This window comes from Strix aluco, chromosome 6, assembly GCF_031877795.1.
Source record: "Strix aluco isolate bStrAlu1 chromosome 6, bStrAlu1.hap1, whole genome shotgun sequence".
Lineage (NCBI taxonomy): Eukaryota > Metazoa > Chordata > Aves > Strigiformes > Strigidae > Strix > Strix aluco.
In genome coordinates this window covers 13499293-13521327 of record NC_133936.1, presented here as the reverse complement: position 1 = coordinate 13521327, position 22035 = coordinate 13499293, and the positions used below count along the sequence as shown (strand labels likewise).

At 38.9% G+C, this 22035-nt stretch overlaps 1 protein-coding gene across 1 annotated transcript in view; it reads left to right on the top strand.

Moving 5' to 3' along the window:
* Positions 1-22035, top strand: part of SLC49A4 (solute carrier family 49 member 4) — a 71133-nt gene that overhangs the window by 7694 nt on the left and 41404 nt on the right. Inside the window, exon 2 of the mRNA XM_074828745.1 lies at positions 11919-12012. Coding sequence (XP_074684846.1) covers positions 11919-12012 — 94 coding nt within the window. The remainder of the gene's footprint in view (positions 1-11918; positions 12013-22035) is intronic.

Genomic DNA, 22035 nt, shown 5'->3' with positions numbered 1-22035 from the left:
TTGTCAACAGTAGCTTTTGAAGTTAACTACAGAGAGCGTGATACCAGGGCAGCTATGCGTTGATATCTCCCTGTTGTATGCTCATGTATTTTTTACTACCCCTCATAACCTTCTCTTGACCCACATTCTTCCTAATCTGACTGCTTCCACTTCTCCGTCTCCTGCCGTAGCTGTGTGACTCCTTGTTGTTGTGGTGTGCCCATCTTGTCCTCCCATTTCCCTCTGTCCTCTACTTCTCCCTCTTTTTGAGGAGTAGAAGAGGTTGGATGCAAGAAGCTCAGGATTCGAAGGAGTGAGAGCAGATGTGAGAAAAGCCCTTGGATAGGTGGGAAGAGATAGAGAGAAGGGCAGAGTATGGGACAAGGTAGTAGGTGAAGCATGGGAGACAGGGATGCAGAAACAGGATCTGGTGCTGGAGGGCAGGGAGTGGTGGGGATGGGAAAAGTGGAGGAACGAGATGAGTAGGAGGCACAGGGAAAAGGACGCCAAGCGAGCAAGAGGCGGTAGTGAATGTGACTTAGGTAGCCAGCACCAAATGATGGGGTGGTGGATGCCTGCACCCCTCCTGGGCTGCCTGCATGGCACCCTGGCCGCAGATCAGCAAGCACAGCTTCTGTGAACTGGCTTGAGGAGCGCATTTAAAACCAGGAGCTGGGAAGTCTCTTTGAACGCAATTGGCCTTTTTTCCTATTCTAATCTCCAGCAAGGCCCCAGTCTTTTGCTCTGCACAACCCAACCTCTGAACTCCGCCTGGCAGTGCCTCTTGTTGGCCAGAGGGTGTATCGGCCCTTCCTTCACCGTCCCCTTTTCCGAGGTGCCCCCAGCCACGGTCGCCTGCTCCCTGCGGGGCTCCCCAGGCGCCGCCGATGCGGAGGAGGGTGGCTGCTCCTCTTGTGTGGGTTTGGTGGTGATGGATGTCTGGCCTTGTGATGGAGGCACGAGTGGGATGCTGGGGATGTGGCCCCTCTGGCTGGTGTCTCTCCCCTTCTGGAAAGCCTTATGGAACAGGGCAGAAAATGCTAAAATACCATTACGTTGTCCACTGCCTTGCTGCATTTTAAAAGCATTTAAATTTTGCCAATCTCCTTTCTTCTAGGAAGTTTTTAACAGTGTGGCAGCTGTGCTGCATAAGGGTAGCTGGTGCTAACTTCTATAACATAAATGACAGCAGTAAATCCACTGTTATCAAAGTCCTTTGGGTTTTCTTGTAGATTTTTATTATGGAAGTAGTAAAGTACTTAGGAAGGTTGTATTGCATTCATTTTGCTAGCTGTGTGTTTCTACTGTATTTATAATTCCTAGCTATTAGTTTAAAATTCTGTTAAAAAGAAAGAAGAGTAGATCAGGTTTTGGCCTGCAAAAGCTGAATCTGCTTCCTTTAAAGAAAACTGAGTCTATTTCCTTTAAAGAATTAATACGATATTTTTATTTTTCCTATCAGAATAAACTAAGTATGAACAAAGAAAGACTATTTTCATTTGGTAATGCTGAACTAACGGCAGCTTTACTGATTTCTGAATTCCAGTAGCAGCATTATCATTACATAAACAAAACAAATTTTATTCATTATTTTTGGCCGATGTTGTTTTTAGGAGTTAGTTGCATGTTATGTTTTAGGAGTGAAAAACAAGTCTGAAGCGAATGCAAAAATGAGGTTCATTACTTGTTAATAAAGTTCAGATATTTTCTGCATTGCCAATTTCTACCTATTTTTTTCTTCTGGTAAGAAATACCTTGCTTGTGGGAAAGGAGCCATGTAAGCCAGGGGTATTTGCTTGCCTTTTTGAAGCTGAAGAAGTAGATAGTATATAGCACAGGTCCTGAAATAATGTTCCCTGTTGTGTCGTGTAGTCTGACATTGCCAAACAAAAATACTTGGTTTACATAAAATATTTGTTTAAAAACACCTAAACCCCCAAAACCAAGGTCAGTGCTGAGATTAGCAGAAGTAAATTTAAGAAACATGATGTTTTGGTAATTCTCTGTTAGAATATTTTTCAAATTCTCTTGGAGAATGTTGTTTGAATTCTCCAAGCGGCAACTGGATATAGCCTAAACTGAGCAGACCAAAGACCTCGCTGGTACAATTTCTTTCAGAATATTTTTAGTTCTAAACCTGGGGCAAGGGAAATTGTGGCTTGCTCTGCCCTTCTCTCACAGCTGACATTCAGAGCTTTTCCATCACTTCCTGCCATAATTTTGGTTTTTAATGCTTCTCATATGCATGTGCTATTGTGGCTCTGTAGCTGTGCTGTAACTATAATTGTGCTGCAGAAGCTTGTGATCAATGCTCCAACTTCCTCAAAAGCTACAAATTAAGCTTTCTCATACAGATTTGTAGTAGAGAGGATTTTTAGATTTTTCCTCTTTTTAAAGCTGGAGATCTGTATGACTCGGCCTGAGGAAGTGTGTTTTAAATGTGTTTTAAAAGTGAGAGGTCTGCTTTTTGCAAAGTCTGCTGTTGCTTTTCTGGAATACAGGACGTTAAGCACAACTGCATTTAGAAACTCTTATTGGTTTATTTGGGGTTTTTTTTTTGATGAGTGCTATCCCTTTTGAATACTTGAGAAAGATAGAGTTGTTATATTTTTAATTAATCACGCGAACCTAAAGAATTGATCAGGAGCCTTAAAAAATGTAATGGGTTTAGGACCCATTACATTGCTGCACAGGGTGTTCTAGGATGAACTATGTACCCTAAATAGTCCCTGATGCACTTTAATGTTAAAGTAACATTGAAACTGTTGACACGCAGGAAAATTGAAAGGTCACTCCAGTGACCTTTCCTACGAGTCACAAGACCCACATGGATATTATGTCAATGAGGTTCTTTCAGCTCTTTTCTTCCCCAACTTGCAGCAGGGATAGTAAAAAGAAGAAACTGCACTTAGTGTCCTTCTTAGCACATGCACTATTTAGCATAGCTGCTAATCCTTGCTGCGTGGTTGCTTCTTGATACTCTGCTGTGGCAAAGCAAAATACTTCTGTATTTCTTAAAATGAAGAATTTCATGCACCATTGGGTGGTGTGGGCAAGTATTGCTAAGATAATGACAGAGCATCTTCCCTGATAGATGTGTACAAGAGAGGTTGTTTTTTCTATCTGTTGCCACAGGTAAGGATCTGTAGTTAGTTGTGCAGTAATTAAGCCTGCTGTGCAATCAGGAGTCCTTGAAATGAGTGGGAAGAGAAAAGAAAAAGCTTCCCTCCCCTTGCTTGGTGCTGAAAGGGCTTCGGTTGTCGGCGTTTGTCCAGGAATACAACAGCGAGAGCTGGAGCAGGGACTTGTTGTCTTGTACTTTCTCTTGACTTGATAATGAGCATCCATAATTCAGCTTCAAAATTAATGAAGAGGTTTAGTCCCTGACTGCGTTATTAGCTATTTTTGTCAGTTGCTCTGCATCTCTCTCTGTATGTATACACTAGCACACGTGTACACACACACATGCCCTGTTACGTAGTTTTTCAGTTCATCAAATGGCAAAGATGGATTAAATGATTCACCCAAATCTTCATGTTTCAGTAAATGCTGGAGTTGAGAGTAGAAGGCAGGTGCCTCAGGAGAAGAAAGAAAGAACAACTCTTACGAGTGTTTGTGTATTAATTTCACAGATTTAGTAAACGCTCAAATAGCTCTTCTTTTTATTGTATCCCAGCACTGCACTGACCCCAAATGAAGATCTGATTTACTAGCCTTTCTAATACTAATGATGAGACTGGCTCCTCTTTCCATGTGTTTATAGCCTGAATAAACAAGGCAGAGAGGGGATAAAAAAGTGAGGCAGAAGATACGTGGCCTGCCCAGTTTCATAAGGCACGTCAAGAGATGCAGGTTCTGCTGCCCCAGGCCAGTGTTCTCTTCTCTGAGGTGCTCTGCAAGCATTAAGAGAGGTTCATTGCGCTTAGATTAGTTGCAAATAAAATGAATGCTTTCTACAGTAAAATATATAATATCAATAAACAGCTAAAATAATTGGTCTCCTTTGAAGCCAAGAAACATGGTATTAAAGGAACAGGAGATATTTTAGTAAAGAGTCTAAAACTGATTCTAAAATCAGCATGTTGATCTCCAGGCAAATACCATTCAACTCAGCACTTTGTTTTTCTGTTCAGGCAAAATGTCAGTCTCTGAACTGATAAATAGAATTTACAACACTTGTAGAAACTTGCAATGCAGATTTTTAATCTGCATCTTTTGCCATTTGTTTTTCCATTGTTGATGTTAAACTGTTAAGATGCTTCAAAATCCTTAGCTGACATATGGAAGAAAACTGCAATACTTGCGAACTACCTTTTCATATATCCAAAAGCTCAGATTAACTCTGTAAGACACCATAGAAGAACTTGGGTCATTAAGTTTGTAACAACTAAGCATAGAGGAGTAGAGAGCTGGAGAATTAAGCTATACTTTTCTTGGCATCTTTTTAGAGATTGATTATGTGCTTGCTTAATATGCTGGTATAATGTTAAAACAGGATGGGTCCGGTGATCGCGTTGGCTTGACCACGTTGATGCCAATGAGACAAAAGCATCCTGCAGCCTCTTTGATGTGATTGTGATAGCTTGTTACTTCTTCTAACAGATGCAGTCAAATTCTTATATCTAGAGTAAATAGAAAAATAAGGATTGTGTGATTGTTGTAATAATTCTCAATTGCATTATATTTAGCTTTGCTTCTCATAATTATGTCCTAGAAGTTTTTGTATCTGTTTTAGTTGTTACACGTGTTCAGTCATTTCCCTCAAGATGAGAGTCTTCTCTCTGAAACACTTGGCTGGTTAAATTTTGTGCTTTGAGTCTCTTAGTTATATTGGGATTTTTTTTGCAAGATTCTTGACTAACCTCAAAATTCAGGAGTGATGCTCTTCTTACAGGGACTGATGTGATGATGTTTATGCAGAGAATGCATGTTTTTAATCTGAGAGTTAAACTGAAAAAAGGTGGGGACATGTGTTGGCCTTCGTATTTTCAGTTTTGCTTGCAGCCTTGCTGTCTCTGTCCAAGAAGTGCTAGAAGCAGAAATAACTTTATCTTTGGGTCAGATCTGGTCCCTGGCACCAGTCCTTCTTCCTGATTTGGCAGGGACTTCCCTGTGGGTTCCCCCACATTGCTGGTGATGACACCTCTGGGATGCTGGCTCTTCTGAATTTCTGACCCTCATTAAAAAGTCTGTATCAAACCACAGGAACTATTTTACTTGAAGTTGTTGTGTTTATATATACAGAGTTGGGTTTTTTCGAATGTAAATTTTGCAAATAAGTTATAAGAAATTTCAAACTCCTCCTGATAGCCTGCGTATTAATTGGGCAGCTATTGCTGACAGATTCTGTTACAACAGCTGTAACATATTATAAAGAGAAAGGGCCCCTCTGAAGATCATTACCTCCTACATCTACATTTCAAGAGGTTTCTAGTGCATATTTTGTCTGGGGATCTCAGTCTGCCTACTATTTATGTCAGACAAAAATTGGAGCACAGTGTCTAGTGGAATCTGCCCTTTCCATGCAGTCCTCCGCTGAAAGGGAGGGCTGTGTTGTGGAATTTGTACAGGAAAAGGTCTGCTTTTTGTATCCTAGACAAGATGGGGGGTTGAAATGTAGCTTTGGGTTTAATTTATTTCAGACAGGTTCTATATGATAGAGCTTGTTTCTTACTATTTGATACTAGAAGGATGCTGACACCTGTCTTGCAGAATGCTTAAATTGAGTTTGCTTCATTTTCAATCAGTAAAAAAAAAACTTAAGTCCTAAACCTTTCCAGTTGAAATTTGGATGCTATTTTGGCAGTGCCACATAGAGCCAGGGGAACAGATGGAAACAATTGGCTCTAGTTTGTTTTAAAAACACAGCTTACAAAAGATGGGTCAATAAGAGAAGCATCAGCATCATGTAGCCAAAGAGAAATGGAGATCCAGGTTGTGATTAATAGCACCCCATGATACCTTGGCCATCAAACTAGGAGTAATTTTTGATTAGCTGCATATGACCTGGTGGTTGTTCTCTCTTGCATGCATTCTTTGTATTTGGTTCCCAGTTTTTCTTGCTTCCGAGTATAGTTGGTGCTATTCTTGAGAATGTATTTATTTTCCACTGACTTTCCAAACACAATTTATGCTCCTCTGCAATCAAGTGCTTTTGTGGAATCTGAGGCAGGCCTGATATACTGATTTTTCAAGTTTGTTCCAGGTGCTAGCAGAAAGATTTGGACCACATCTTGGCTATGAAGTCTTTTTACATCAGTGAAAAGGTTCTTCTCTTTTGAGAACTGTATTGTTTGGTGCAAGGATGCTTCTTCTGAAAGCTTGCCCTTCTTATTGACAGTAGTCAATTTGGCAAAGTGCAGGTACAACGGAAGTTTTATTCACTGTGGTTCATAGAAAGGTAGCAATTTTTTTTGGTATTTTGATCATGACAAAGATAACTGATCTTACAAGAGTAAATGATGCAACTATTAGTATAATTTTGCTAGAATTACATTTAAAATACAAAGATTTCTGGAGCAGTAGGTAATGATGGAGGAAGTTCTGTGCAGAGCTTTCAGGATTCCCTGACAAAGTGAGCTTTTTAATCAAGCTTTTGTTTATTATGGCTAAATATAAAGGCATGCATTAAGGAGGAAGAGAAACAGACCCATCCTGTGAAATGGAGAATTGATATTCAGCAATGAAATCCATTTAAAAAAGGATGCTTAAACAGTAAGGAGGATATTTAGACAAGACACAGAAACAATTCCAGGATCAAAGAAAAATTGTGAAAGACTTGGAGCTCAGTGCTTTGCTTACTGAAACCAAAGGTAAAGGTTCTTTTTTGTAGGTTAATTTCATAGCAGGAAAAATGCAAGAGCCTGTGCTTTGTTTTGTCAAGAAAGGCAAAGCAAGAATTTGTTTGAAAACTGAATTTGCTTTAAATTGGAAGGAAAAGCACAATTTAACAGTGAATTGTTGGAACAGCTGTTGAAATTGGGGAGTTTTTCATTTCCTGGTGTGTATGCATCGAGACAGGATTTTATTTTTTTGTAGCTAGATATGGTTTAGTCAAAATAATAGTAGAGTAATTAAGCAAATGCTCTCAGTTTAGTGTCAGAAGGGACCATTCTTGCTTCCAGCCTGGTCTTTAAAAACTGTGAAAATGTGCAGCAAGCTGATGTCACTCGTTTCTAATTAGAGCCTTGTTGTATTCTGTATTTGTGAGGACTGATTTTAGTATCTGCAGCTGAAGGAAGGAAACCCTTCAAATGTTAATGCATCTGAGAGCAGGGTGTGTGAGCTGTATGAGGGAAACCCACTGCTGCCATGCCAGGCGGAGGGCTGAATCTGGCAGCCTTTCCTCTGGCCAAACTTCCATTAATCTCAGAAAGGTGAAAAGTGTCTGCTCTGCACATCCAACTGGAATTTCCCCCTAAGATGGATGCTTCATTAGGAGGGTGGGAAAAACCAAACTCAAACAAAATCTGCCATTTGTGTCATGATCTGAACTGGAAGCATGTTGCTCTCCTCGGGGCTGTACCGGTAGCTGGGGACGTGCCATACGCTGGCCTCGGCCGGGGGGGTGCACAGGGTGTTCGCTGCCACTAGACAACAGAAGTAGAAACTTCCACTTCCTGACGTGAAGACAGTTTTGACTTGAATGTATGTTTTATGTGAGTAAGGATTTGGTTTTTACGGTCTTGTTGGTCACGTGTTTTATGGTGTTTTATTGTAATGGGTGACTGACAGGTGAGAGAAGGAATGGTCATACTTCTCAAAACCTTACAAAAGCATTAAACAGTTGTTAAGCATGTTCTCTTTCAAATGACAAACTGATCATGTATAAATAGTTGGAATGAGGAGTTTGTTGTAGGTGTACAACATCTTTTATTTCTTATTAAGCTGGGCATAATAAATCACTGGGTTACAAGCCAGTAATGCAGTGTGGGGGGGAAACATTTTTCTTTTCATGTGCTTTAAAAAGAGTCTTGAAAGTAAGGCATGCTGGAGAGTTGTGGGGGATGCAACACCCACGTATTAGATGCTATCGCTTGATGTTGCGCTGAGGGAGCTGAAGAGCAGCTGGGTGCCACCAGCAGCCGCTGCCGCCCACTGCTGTGTGAGACCACGCTGGGTTTTGCTTGTTTTCTGTGGTGGAGGGCCCTGGGTTCATCACACTGTGTGTGTTGCTGCAGCAGATGCTTTCCCAGCAGAGAGGAAAGGAAACTAGTGGGCCAGCTACAAGTATCCTGGGGCCAGATCCAGTCAGCATTACCTGCTGGCACAGGTAATGATTAAGGTTTACCAGTACAACATGGTCTTCGCAGGATTAAAATTATGTGTTTTGCAGGAGAGTTAAGAGGATTGTGGGTTGAGAGTTTATGTTAAATCTCTAGTAGTGGCAGGAGTTTGGCGTAATTGTTTTAAAAAGAAATAACCAGTAAATGCAGCATGGGCTGCCGAAGTTGTAAAGCAGACTGTGATATTAGCTGCAGGAGGGTTAAACAGCTGAACAATATCAATTGTTTCGCTCATAAATGATAATTAATATGTCTTTTTATTACTGACTCAATTTCTGCTGCTAGCTCCAACTTTTCTGTTGCTGTCAATGCCATGTGGCCATTCTGAACGTGGCCACACTTTGCTCAACAGTCAGTGCTACCTGTGGGGCCCAGAAACCTGCAAGAACAGGGTGGGGATGAGCAGCTAACAGGAGGGGCTTCAAAGAACAGAAAACTTCTTCCATTGGCAGAAAATCCCTTTAAAGGAGTTTATTCCCTTTCTAGCCATGTGTCAGAAACCTCTGATAGAAGGGGACTGGAAACTGGATGATGGATTTTAAGAAGCAGTAGCCCACCCCCCATTTAGCACTTGCATTTACAGGGTAAAATTAATGAAGTTAATTACATCTACTCAAAATCTTGGTTATATGAATTACGTAGATCTTTTGAAATAGAGAAATAATTTCTTGCAGGATTCATGGGCGCTTTTTTTCAGGCTTGGTTGGTTACTTTGTTTTATTGTCCCCATGATGGATGCTGTTATCTGAAACACTCTGGGGTGTATCTTTTAGAGTAATACAAGATGTCCAATTCAGATTAAGGGCCACTGCAAGGTTCAAAGCAAAATTAATGAAATAATTAGAAAAATACCATTAAAGACCAATTTCTAACAAAGATGAAAAGGACAATGGATTCAGAGCGTTAAAATGTAAAGCAAAATAAAAGGGGAAGGTGCTTAGAGGGTAGAAATACATTTTGTAATTAGCAAAGAAGTAGTCTAATACACAGCTTGTCTGACACTCATTTACTTGTTCACTTTGGTGTCATCATTTTCAACATGCAGCTTTAACCAAAGGAATTTTTAGGGGTGTGTTTACATGTTAAGGTGGGAGAAAAAAAAAAAAGGCCAAAGAATAATCTGTGTGATCCAAACATTTAAAAGTAGTACATTACAGTCTATAGTATTCAAGATGAGGAGTTCAAACAATGTTTGGAAAGATCAAACATACATGATTTTGAGGCTTTAACTGATAATTTTATTTTAAAATTTAAGGTTGACATTAAAGATAAGCCTAAATTTAGGGCTGTGGGAAAACTTCAGCATCCAATTCAGTTTTCACTGAATTGCATGTTGTTTTTCTTAAGAAACTTTTCTGCAGACTTAAATGAAAACTTTTTCTCGGTTTTTGTTTTTTTGGTTTTGGGATTTTTTTTTTAAATTAAAAATCAAATAGAAGTTTTTTATTTGGAAACACTCCTCATGTGTCCTGTGGTGATTTAAACTTAGATTTCTGTATAATACTTATTTACTGCTGTGCCCTGGGCTCGCATTTGGCCTGTGCCTCCTGTGGCACCCCATGAGCAGGGCCTTCCAGGCTGTCTGTGTCCTTGTGTCTACTGAAAGGCGGAACGTGCCATGTTTTGTGAAATGTAATTCAAAAAGAGCCTGGTTTACATGGAAAATAAGAAGGTGAGTATGTACCTTACTAGAGCTTTCCTGAAACATTGCAGCAGCACTTCCAAATGGAAAACTTCATATTTTTTGGTTAAAAGGCTTGTGTTTTGATTTTTCCGTCAATAAAATTCTAATTCTCATTGCGTGCAAGTTCTCATTATGCACAAAAGCAGTGCTAACAGAGATTCATTTCCCAGGAGAAAAGGCAAAAGCATCACATCTGCAATCCTGATACAAATAATTACCCCCATAACATATGCAGTATGGTAATATGAGGTTAAGCAAGGCACGAAGGCTCATGCGGTGGCCCAGCAAACATGAAGAACAACAGGATTTTGAACAGCCATATTATTCTGGCATTTAGTTAGGGCTCTCTGAACATGCACACTTGAAAAACCAGTTTAACAGCAACATGTGCTGGTTGAGCACAGAGTCAGGCAAGTAAGTCTGGGCAGGCATTGGAAATCCTTCAAGGAAACAAATATTCTCAACTGATGATGATACCTCTCTAGGGCATCAGGGATGTGAGGTGTCCTTTGGAGTCGCATGACTGCAGGTGGCATTCATTTTGTTAATGACTGAGCCATCCCAGAGGAAGTCATACTTCCATTTCAGAAAACCTATAACATTAACTTCTTTTTGGTTGGGTTGTCTTGGGCTAGATTGATTGAGAGAGGAGCTGTCTTTGGTTTGTGCAGTGTCCAGCACAAGGAGTTGCATACCTGAGAGTGAGGTTCACTAAGAGCTGTTGCAAGAAGAGCAAAGTGATGTCTTGTCCTCTAAAATTACATTTTAGTAAAATACACGTTCTAAAACCCCAATAAAATTCACATGGAGATAAAATTTTTAATGTGACTACTGCTTGAATTGTACTGATTACAGGAGTCATTAACATAGAGGGAGCATTCATCTGAAAATTGGCAGTTTTAGAAAGAATCAAAGTCATCAGTTTGTTAGGCGAGTTATCATAGGGACTTGGGTTTTTTCCATCTGAGTTTTGGGTAGTTAATAGTTTCACCTAAATGTTAGAGATACTGTGTGCTTGTCATCATTTAATTGTTTTTATTATGTTCTGCTAAGAACACGGAAGCCCTTTATTTTCTGTTTGCTGCTGTGAAATTGTTTCAAGTTTTACAACTTCACAGATATAGACTGTGTCAGCAGTTTTTAATTGTTCATATTTATGATTTTGCAAGATCCTGGAGGTTAAGCCCCTCAGCTGTCGTTCTCTTTCTATTCACTGCTGATGGAAACACCTTAGCAGCAGCAAGTAAACTGCTGGCAAAAGGAATTGTAGCACTAAGATAAAGTTGTTTGTAATCTAAGTGCTTCTCCGTTGAGAATCACAGAATGAGGAAAAAACATATTCAAGGAATCAGTCAATTGTAGCTTTTTTCTAATGTACTATATTTACAACCTCTGACAATTTGAGCTGAGCGCAGCAAAAACCTGTCCTAATTGCAAGGACTGCAAAAAAGTACATGCACTTTTTTTGCCCTGAATAAATGGTTATTTCGTCAGGCTGAAACACATGTCTGCGTTACGAAAGAAAGCAATAACAGTGCTGTGTCTGTGCTTATGAAGTGGTTGGAAAAGAATGTACAAGTCCATATTTTTCTTTGGATCTACCTAGATTTCAAATCACACACTGGAGCGTATTCCCTGGTACTTCCAATTCTAAAGGGAATATTGTACATTTTGATGATACTTTTATTACCACTTTTCACTTCCAAGAATGTCTGTAAGATTTTGGGTACAGTCCTATGCAATAGTATGCCAAGAGTAAGCTTTTGTAATTCTGGAGTGTAAGTATAGAAAATAACACAGGGTTTCATACCATATCTGTAATTCATATCAGCACCGAAGTGTTTATGATTTGAAAGAGACATGCATTACTTTTGTGAGTCTGCATGTAAATATATATATTTAGACAATATTTTTTTTTCAATGTTGCTGACTTGACTTGTAAGATACTGTTGTTTTTTTTTTAATCTTAGGTCTGAGGGTAACTGTGTTACTAACATCATCCCTCATGGTATTGGGAGCTGGCCTGAGATGTGTTCCAGTTTCAGACCTAGAAATTAGGAAGAAGTAAGTGAATTCGTTATTTTTGATACACATATTTTATATTTTCTTCTAATGTAATTTTTGCTGCTACTGCAAAGAAATGTTAGTACAAATTTTCTGGGTGAATTTGATACACCAAATGTTTGTTGCATGAACATGGGCTTACATACTACTTTGCTTCTTAAATGGATTTTTCTACTCCTCCTCCTACATAGTATCTGAAGATCAGAAAGCCCTTTACAACCTTGAGTTAATTAAGCCTCACCCCATCCTGCCTAACTAATATTAATCTGCTTTGCAAACAAGGAAGCAGAGATTTAGAGAGGTTCAGAAACTGGCCTAAGATCACACAGGGAACCATGCCACAAACCCCCAAAATATGTAATCTATATGCAAATGTTAAATAATTAGTTCGTGTTTCTCATATTGGATGTATGGGATTGTGCAGTGAGATGGATGAATTTATGCAAAATGGCATTTTTCATGTAGTCTCTTCCAGACTGCATTCCGAAGTATCTCTGTACTTTCCCTGTGGTTGAAATGAATGCCTTCTGTACACATGCTATTTAAGAGTCTGTGATAGAGACAGATTACTTCCTAAAAATCACACGATCCAAACAATTCAATTGTCTCATTAATGTATCCTGAACCTGGGAATCCTCAGTAAGCGCAGGAATCACACTCGCTTTGTACAGCCAGGGAATATGGATCACTTGTTCACTTAACTTTCTTTTGCCTCTCATGCTGAAGGAGGAAGGAGCACTGACATTACTACATTTTTCTGCTTCTTTAAGAACAGCTAGCTTTTCACTAGTTATGCTTGCATAATACGTAAGCACTAAGAAAATAACTTATTTATAAAAGGTTTTTATGTGGGTTTTTTTCCCCTTGAATTCTAGTCTGCTTCCAGGCTGTCCTTGTATTATTTCAGCAAGTTCTTTTTTTTTTTTTTTTCCTTAGTATTGCTTACCCTGAAAATCACTTGGAAACCTTTAAGTTGAGAAAGAAAATGTTTGGTGTGAAGTAGAAGGCAGATGACTGGGTACCATGGATAAAACAAAGGAAGAGGTTCGGAGGGAGGACTGAGAATGTAATAAACACATTGATTGTAAAACTAGCCCCGATCAGGAGCAAGTAGCTAGTATGTAATGAATGGCTTAGTAAACTAAATGCAGTGTGGTGAGTAGGGGGATGCAATTTCAGTTCTTAGGTGCTTAGTGAGTGTATAAGGAAACACAAGGTGCTCCTGATGTTAGTTGCCCAGTGTTGCCCATTTCAATGTGGTGTTCAAGGACTTTGTGTGCAAGGCAGGCTGAACTAGCCGTATTGTGCTACTGTTCTCAGTGACCCTTTTAAGGTGAAAATGTACTGTTGAGGTGGCCAGGAAGAGCTTTCCTCATTGTGCCCTTTTTTTTACCTTTTCTCAAGATGCTAAGGGGTGCTCAACATCCAGTTCATCCATCTGACCAATCTTGGATTAAATATATATATATCTTTTAAATGGGCCAGATGGCTTAAATGCAATGAAATGTGGTGTCTTATGTAGCTTTTCATTTATGATTTATGCCAAAAGACTTGTGCTGTCCTAGGTTTTACCAAAGCAAGGATGAAGACTGTAAGAACCCGAGAAGAAATTCCCAAATGAGATTCAGATGTGAGGTATCATTTGGGGAGTGGAAAGGAGAGTTTCCACATGTTCTGATCACCTTTAGACAAGGTTTTCCAGTGTAACTGCAGCAAGGAGACCTAGGAGAACAATGGAATAAATGCCTAAGGAGAAACATTCAAAGAACAGCTTCTTTAGCTAGGGAAAGAAAGGCTGTAGACTGTATAGAGTCTGATGAGATGTACAAAATATGATGATACATTTTACTGAAAACTATATAGGCAAAAAAAAAGATCATGAGCAGAATCCTGATGCAAAAGGTTACTAATTTCATTTACTCATGCTGTGAAAATATGCATCATCTCCAGCTGAAATTGTTAAATTTGCTTATGTAGCCTGCTCCAAAAAAAGAGAAATTTTCAAGAATTGCAGCTCTACCTGAGGAAGTAGTTTGATCTTTTACACACTTTGATTAAAAATCTACGGAGAATTAATTATAGCTGTGTGAAGCAAAAGGATAGTTTTCAGTGGAGGTTTCTTGAGACATTATAAATAATTGTACAGACTGTGCAGTGTTATTCCAGCTAACCTACATTGTTTTGAGGACTAAGACTGAAGTCCAATTTTCATCTATTACTCGAAGCATGATACCAAATAAAATAATGTTTTTGAGATGAGCATTACTGCTTAATTCACTGACAACAACTGGTGGAGCACTAAACTATGCACTTATTCTGAATGTGTATATTCGTTAATATGACAGTTTGAACATTGCAGAGCCAGTCAGATGAGCAAGATCACACACAAGCTAATATTGGAGTATTTCAGAAGCCAGCATAGCTGGAATTTCTTTAACGTGCTTTTGCATGTTTTGTAATGTGTTCCTTCAGTCCCCAGGTAATCTGCGGTAATATACTGAAGGATTTCCGTGGGGCAATTATGTCAGAGTTAAGACACATAAAATTACAAGAACGTTCATGAGGTTTATCAGGTTTAGGGGTTTTTTTCTGCTTTGTAGCTGTCTCTGCTCCCTAAGCTCTTGTAATTTAACATTAAGGAGAGCTACTAAAGCCCATCGCCTATCAGAGCAATCACAGACGTGAGGAAAGCACTGTTAAGACTGATATTTAATCCTGACTGCTTTATGCTCCTTATCTCACAGAGCTGTAATATCCAAGTGCATTCTTAAGCTCCTTTCTAGTCTATAATTATTACTTTGGCTCTAGCGTGTAACAGCAGACTATCTCCAGTTCCCCAAGTCATGTTTTAAACACAAAACTTAACCTCTGTTTTCAGTTCATTTGATGCCCATGTATATGTGTGGCTCGTATGAGGGAGAATTCAGGTTGCACATTTGAGCGTCTCTCTTGAAGCAGCTGTTCCTTACAGTGAATTTTTGTTCTCTGCCAGTGTGTGACCTAACACCATACTGGGGATCCATGGCAGAACTGCATAAATTCAGCGAAGGCTGAAGTGGGAGTGCGTGGCGAAAATGTGGAAGTATGGATTTGCGTGTGAGATTAAGAAACCAGTCTATACATGGACTAGTAAAGTCCCTCTCACTTACACATATGCTCTTACTTTCCTGCTTTCCTCCCCAGCCCACTAACCTGTGAGGTTAATGTGTGTATCATACAGGCAAGGAAGTTAAAAAATAATTTTTCTTATGTACCATGTACTTCTTTGTTTGTCAGATATGCAAGATATGTGACGGTGAATTTGACTTTTAAAAATAAAACCCCAAACCATTATTCCTTTGTAAATGTTATGAAAACCTCATTTGCCACACCTGTTTTTTTAGTTCATAGTTAATGTAAATTATATAGAACATTAAAAAAAGATGTTATCAGATTGTACCATTCCTGAACTTGTATGTTCTTTCCTTCCCCGAGGGTTACAAGAGCATCACTACTGCTTCTTTGCCTGCATTTTGTCCAGTTCTTTCCTTTTTTGACTACTGCTTGGCACTGAGTGAATATTTTCATTGAACTCTTTTAGAATTTGATTATTTTATCCTGAGCATTAACATTACTAGGAGGCCATATTTTTATAGGCAAAATCAGGATTGTTTTTTTCACCCCACATAATACTTCATATTTATCTCGTATCCTGTGTTTAGGGATAGATTTACACACAGATCGGGTCTTCCATATGATTGTGAAATAATAAATCTAGGCAAAAAGCTGTATGAGCTGAAACATATAAGAAAGAAGAAAATAAATTATTAAATCAGCCCATAGCCATAAATCTGTGACTTTTAAGACTGACCGTGTGATGTAAGACGTCTTAAAATATTTTGAAAGACAGGATAATTAAAGACATGGATGTAAAGGATGTAACATAATTTGTTATTTGTATTGAATATATTAATTAAGCAATTTATTAGAGCTTAGTATGCTGTGGACTGGTAGTGTTTGGCCTTCACATTAGATTTCACAACAGAGAAGTAGTTATTGAGGACCTTGAGTCACAGCAGTGAGAGGGCACTCCTTGGCAGTAAGTACCATTAAAACATTTGTTGAGAAGCCAGCAAAACAACATCATGGAGACTGACAGTAGAAACAGGAGCGGTTATTTACAAAGTCATTTATGGGGGACACACCAGTAATTGGTAGATCCTGTAAAGGGTTTTTTTCTTTAATAATAACACTTCTTAGGATTTTTAAATGTTTTGCCTACTCTTAGATATATTGATGTTAAATTTTTCCTTTATTATATTTGAAAATTTTCTCTTACCACATCTTTGGTACATTTTCTTTCTATTAGGTAGTTGCAACCTAGTTTGTATTTATTCTTGTTAGACTTATTCTTTAATAGTTTCACGTTTTCCCTTTTTCATCCCTGAAAGCCTAAAGAATGACATGGTATCATCTCATTATTTGTCTTTCCTGATCCTAAACCAACCATGAGCCACTATTTTTATGCATGAAAAACATAAAGGGGTGCCTCAGAAGAGGTAATTCTAGTAAAGAAAAGACATATTAGGATTTTCATATTCCCTGGCAATACTGAACATACTTCTGTGCTCCAAAAAACACCCCGAACTGGAGCAGCTGCAGAGAAGAGGGATTAAAATGTTCCAGGGAATGAAAAGAGCCTTTTAGGAGAGAATGGTGGAAGAATGTGCCTGCAAGAAATAAAGACAGAGTGTGATGCATATTGCGCACTCCGTAACTCACTGGGGAAGAGAAATGAAAAAAAGTATTTAATCTTAAAGCATGGTTCTGGAAGTACAAAGATGAATAAACATACCTGTTTGTACACTGTAGCTCAGTGGGCTTAGGAGGAAGATGGCAAGATGGAGCACTTGTCTGGCGCTGATGGCACTTGCTGGTTTGTGCTTTGGCTACAGTGCTGGGGGAAGACTGAGCTGGGTTAATCCATACTATCAGAAAAAGAGTTAAGTGGAGAAAAAAGCAAACAGGTGATTCATGGGTAGGTTCTCATGAGGAATATTTAATTTTTATACCCATGTAACTTAACAGTTTAACTTGTTTTTATTACCTCCACCAGCTCCATCTTGTACACAGGTTTTACTTTTTAACTTCTGCTCCAAAGCTGCTGTTTTAGGTAAGAGGTGTTGTGAGTTGTTCCTAAGTGGCAATGATTTTTTCCTACTTCACTTACTTGTCGATGGCAGCAGTGGATTCAGTGGGTGATTGTGTGCCCCTCTGGCTGCCCTAGCTCCACACCCTGTGATGCACCAGCAGCTGCTGGTCAGTGCTGCCACTTCGGTGGCAGCCAGATTGGCTTCTCCTTCAGCTGAAACAGCCTTCATGGAAAAAGGAGGTGGCTTGACAGTTTTGGTGGTACATGCTCTTTCCTCTTGCTCCTGTGCTGGGTTTTGGCTGTGGCACTGTGGGTGTCATCTGCCTGGTCCAGCAACGGGGGTGACTGCTGAATTAGCAATTTACAGACCCTGTGTAAATTCTTGGAACGGTAAATCCAGTAGATGTATTAAAGGAGACTCTGAAATCTCAGAAATATTTATATCTGCAGTAATATTTAATGGGCAGCATTTCTACAGAGCCTCAGCTAGTATAAGCATATGCTGGAAGGGAAGAGAATTTCTATTCTTTGTGGGATATTTAGCTCCATTTCATAATGGCAGGTGCTATCCTCAACTGTAGAAAGCTTTTAATTTTTTTAATCATATTGAGCTCTTTGCTTTAGTCTTGTGACTCATAATTCTTCTGGCTGATTTCTGTCCTTAAAGAAGAATTCATATTAATTGAATTTATATTGAAGTTGCTGCATTATAATCAAAACACTCTCCTGCTCTTTCACTGGCCTAAGAAAAATTGTTTAGGAATGTTTAAATAGGTCTTATTTATCCCATTCCCTAATTTGTTGTATCTCCTGTACACTCTGTTTACTAAAAAATCCTATTTAGGACCTATCTTGTGCTAACTAATCTCCATCAGCTTTCTCCCATGGCAGCCCTGATAGCAGCAAGTCCTGGTGCCCTTCCCTGATAACTTGTTTCAGTATGTTTTGCCTCATTAGCCTGTAATGTAATTGCCTACTTTGTGTTTACAGCAATGCTGTTTATTTTGGATCTGTTCATATTTGATGAGCATGTCCTCCGTTAGTGTTGCTTTAAAGATGTCTTCTATTAATAATGGGTTTGTGTAGTGGGTTAGCTTTTAAAAAAAAAAAAAAAAAAAACAAAACCCCAAACAAAAAAACCCCCCAACTTCTAATAAAAAAAAAAAAAAAGTCAAAAAGAAGCTTTTGCATGTGCCCTCATCCTTCAGACTTGGATAAAGCTTTAAGTGAAGAAACCCTCTTCTCAGCCGTGTGACAGCTGTGATGGCTGTGTAATAACATGGTGTGATGATGTGAGGATGTGAGTGAATTTGTCACCATACTGCTGGGGTCTCGCTGTATGCCTGCCTCGTCCCTTTCCTCTGTCAGGACATCTGACAGAGACGTCAGGGTCTTGGCCTGAGATTGCTGCTTCCTCTCCTTGCAAATCCTTGTCTCTCTCTTGGCAGGCTCTCAGTAATAATAGTTTTGGAGTAACTCCATTTTCCAATTCTTTTAAATTCAAAACTGAAACTCACTGTTTTTCAGACCATTGCAAATGTGTTTGCTGTTTTCTTTAAGAGTGGGAGAAGAGGCATGAGTCTGGGAAGCCTGGGAGATGCTCTGGTCCTTTCCAAGTCTGCTCCCATAATGATGTGACTGACTGTGCTGAGGCCACGGTTTGTACAGGGCATGAAACACGAGCCCAGTTCCTGATGAAGATGATTCAAAAGTATATTTTAAAGTTTTTCTCTTGATGATCAAAAGTACATTTTAAAGTTTTTCTCTTTTTCACTTTGCTGCTGGAGATAATGTACCACACAGTGACTCAGGCTTTCTTCTTGTAATAATTTTTCTTACTGATGGGGAAAAACAGCTTTAAATTATTCCACATATCAATGGTCACATGCATCAAAAACAAGCTAAAAAATGTTAATGGCTTCAATCCATGAATATCCAGGAGGCATAAAGCTTTTGTAGTATAAATATATCATTTAATGAAAATATTGAAAGGAAGTGCATTTCCATGAAATTCATCTTTCAGAATGTTATTTTTAATAGATGAATTCATTGCTTTACCCAGAGGTATTTTTCTTTCCAGTCCTTTTCCGGACATAGAGCCTTACTGCACTCTCTTTGGGTTATGAACAGAACAGCATTTGCATCAGGTTCTCCCCATACTCCATAGCAGTGAATTGCTGTAAAGCATGAATTTGACCTCCCTGATTCTATCTTTGCTTTAAAAAGTCCCTGAAAAGGTTCTACTTAATAGAGGATTCTTTTGTTGTATTTATTTTTGTGAATCTAAAAGAGAAGCTCTGTCCTTTTCTAGTAACTTGATTGTGAAAAATCAGAGGTGGTTCTCCACAAAACTGGTATCAGTTCCCTTTGAGGTATAATAAATCTCCTAATGTATGAAGTGGGTAAGTTCATGTCTTTTCCTGTTCCTTTTCCTGGGCAAACAGCTTGCATCATACATCAGTGTAGATGCTCTAGAATAGGAGGTATCTATTTGCTTTGTTGCCATGTAGCGAGGTGACGTGGTTTAACCCCAGCCAGCAGCTAAGCACCATGTAGCCACTCACTCACTCGTCCCTGCCCAGTGGGATGGGGATGGGAATTGGAAAGAAAAAAAAAAGTAAAATTTGTGGGTTGAGATAAGGAAAGTTTACTAACTAAAATAAAATATAATAACAATAAATAATAATTGCAATGAAAAGGGATATAACAAAAAGAGAGAAATAAAACTGGAGGGAAAAAACAAACAAACCGACCAAAACAAGTGGTGCACAGTGCAATTGCTCCCCACCTGCTGACTGATACCCAGCCAGTCCCTGAGCAGCGATCGGCCCCTCCCAGCCAGCTCCCCCCAGTTTATATACTGAGCATGTCGTTCTATGGTATGGAACATCCCTTTGACTAGTTCAGGTCAGCTGTCCTGGCCATGCCCTCTCCCAGCTTCTTGTGCACCTGCTCGCTGGCAGAGCATGGGAAACTGAAAAATCCTTAACTTAGGATAAGCCCTACTTAGCAAGAACTAAAACATCAGTGTGTTGTCAACATTATTCTCACACTAAATCCGAAATACAGCACTGTACCAGCTTCTAGGAAGAAAATTAACTCTGTCCCAGCTGAAAACAGCACATGAGGCTAAATTCAATAGCACTTGAAAAGTGCTCTGAAGTCCTCCAGTGGAAGGGTCTCTTTCATTTGCTTCCAGTAGTTCCCACAATGAGCTAATGGCTATATAAACCTATTTGTCTTCCAAATTAGCAGGAGTTGAACAATCCTCTTCTTTCAGTGAGTGAAAATGTCAGGCATGTGAAAGAAAAATTAGCCATCCATTTCTGTAAAACATTAACTTCTTTATCCAGAATCACTTTTTGCTTAATTGTTAGGATCAGCAATTAATCTACTAAACTTTTCCAGACTAAGAGACACGCTACAGCACTGTCTTCGTGCAGCAGCAGACTAGCACTCTCAGTGAATTTGTTGCTCCTCACGCTTTGCCAAACTGTGGCAAAACTGATTTACCAATTTACCTATTTTTTTCACTGCATTTGTATAGAAGTTTGAATAGTGACTAAGTGGTCAGTTCTCATGGCAGCTAGTGGGAAAGGCATGGTAAAAGTTTCAGAAAAAACAAACTGCACCAAAACCTTCTTGTCTTCACAAGGCTCTTGAGAATGAGCTCTGCTCCCTCTTAGAACGCAGAGGAACCTAATTTCTTAGTTGACTGGGAACACATCAGAGGCTAGTAGAAAAAAATCCATGTTTGGAGAGTCAGAGCAATGCAATGGGGCCGATGGCCTCACTCTTCCCCTGTGGTGCCTGACAAAGAAAAGGTGAAAATTCTATTTCCACTGTTAGTCAGTGGTAAAATACTGATACGACTTCTCCGGTCCTAGGCTTCCCAAAACAAGTTCAATTAACACATCTTAGAATGGAGCTTTGGAGACTTATTTTAGTGTTGTGGTTTAAATTTGTTGTATTAAAAGTAATTTTCTGAGTAAGTAATTTTCCCTCTACTGTTGCCTTTGTTTCCCCACGTGAGTATGGAACTGATGAGATTTTCTTTCCTTTAAAATTCTCTTAAGTCCAGGCATGAGACATATTGTGGTAGAAACACTAAATGTCTATGTTTTTTACCTAGAAGAAGCATTTATAAAACACACAGCTTTTAAATAGCTTAACAAATCCAATACCTGACAGAACTGTGACCATGCATGAAAAGTTTCAACCTGTACAGGGACAAAAAGATAAATAAAGCCAACTGTAAATGGAAGCTCTTTCCCATCTTAACTCTATGATATTATCATCAATCACTAAAACCTTTTTCCTGTATAATCTCACTTTTTTTTTTTTCATACCCAGTTTGCTCAGTGATACTGTAATTTCAGCATTTATAGCCTTACCTGATTTTTTTTTGTTGTTGCCTGTTAGGATATTGCAACAGCGACAGCAGGGAGTGAATAAAGCAGGTCTGCAGGTTACTTCTTAATACTCATATCAAGTCTTCTCTCAGGGAAATGATGAAAACCATATAATTTAAGTTATTTATAATGTGACTTGATAAAAATTTGGAAAAGAGATGACGATATAGTACAATAAGAGTTTTTCTTCTCTAATTTCTATTGCTGTATTTCAACTACACCTTGTTCTATCTTTTTGCAATTCAGAGGCCAGTTTAGGAACAAATGTGATCTTTATTTTGTGCAAAAGGGTATGTGTGTGTTTATATATGTCTGTGTATTTATTTTTTTAATACATATAGATAGGTAGATACATAATGTAAATGTATAAGTTATCCATTACTGTGATGCTCTGGTGCATGATATTTCGCACTAGCGTTTACTACCAGTCTTCAAATAACTTTTATTTATTATTTTTCTGTAAATGGCTCATGTTCACTG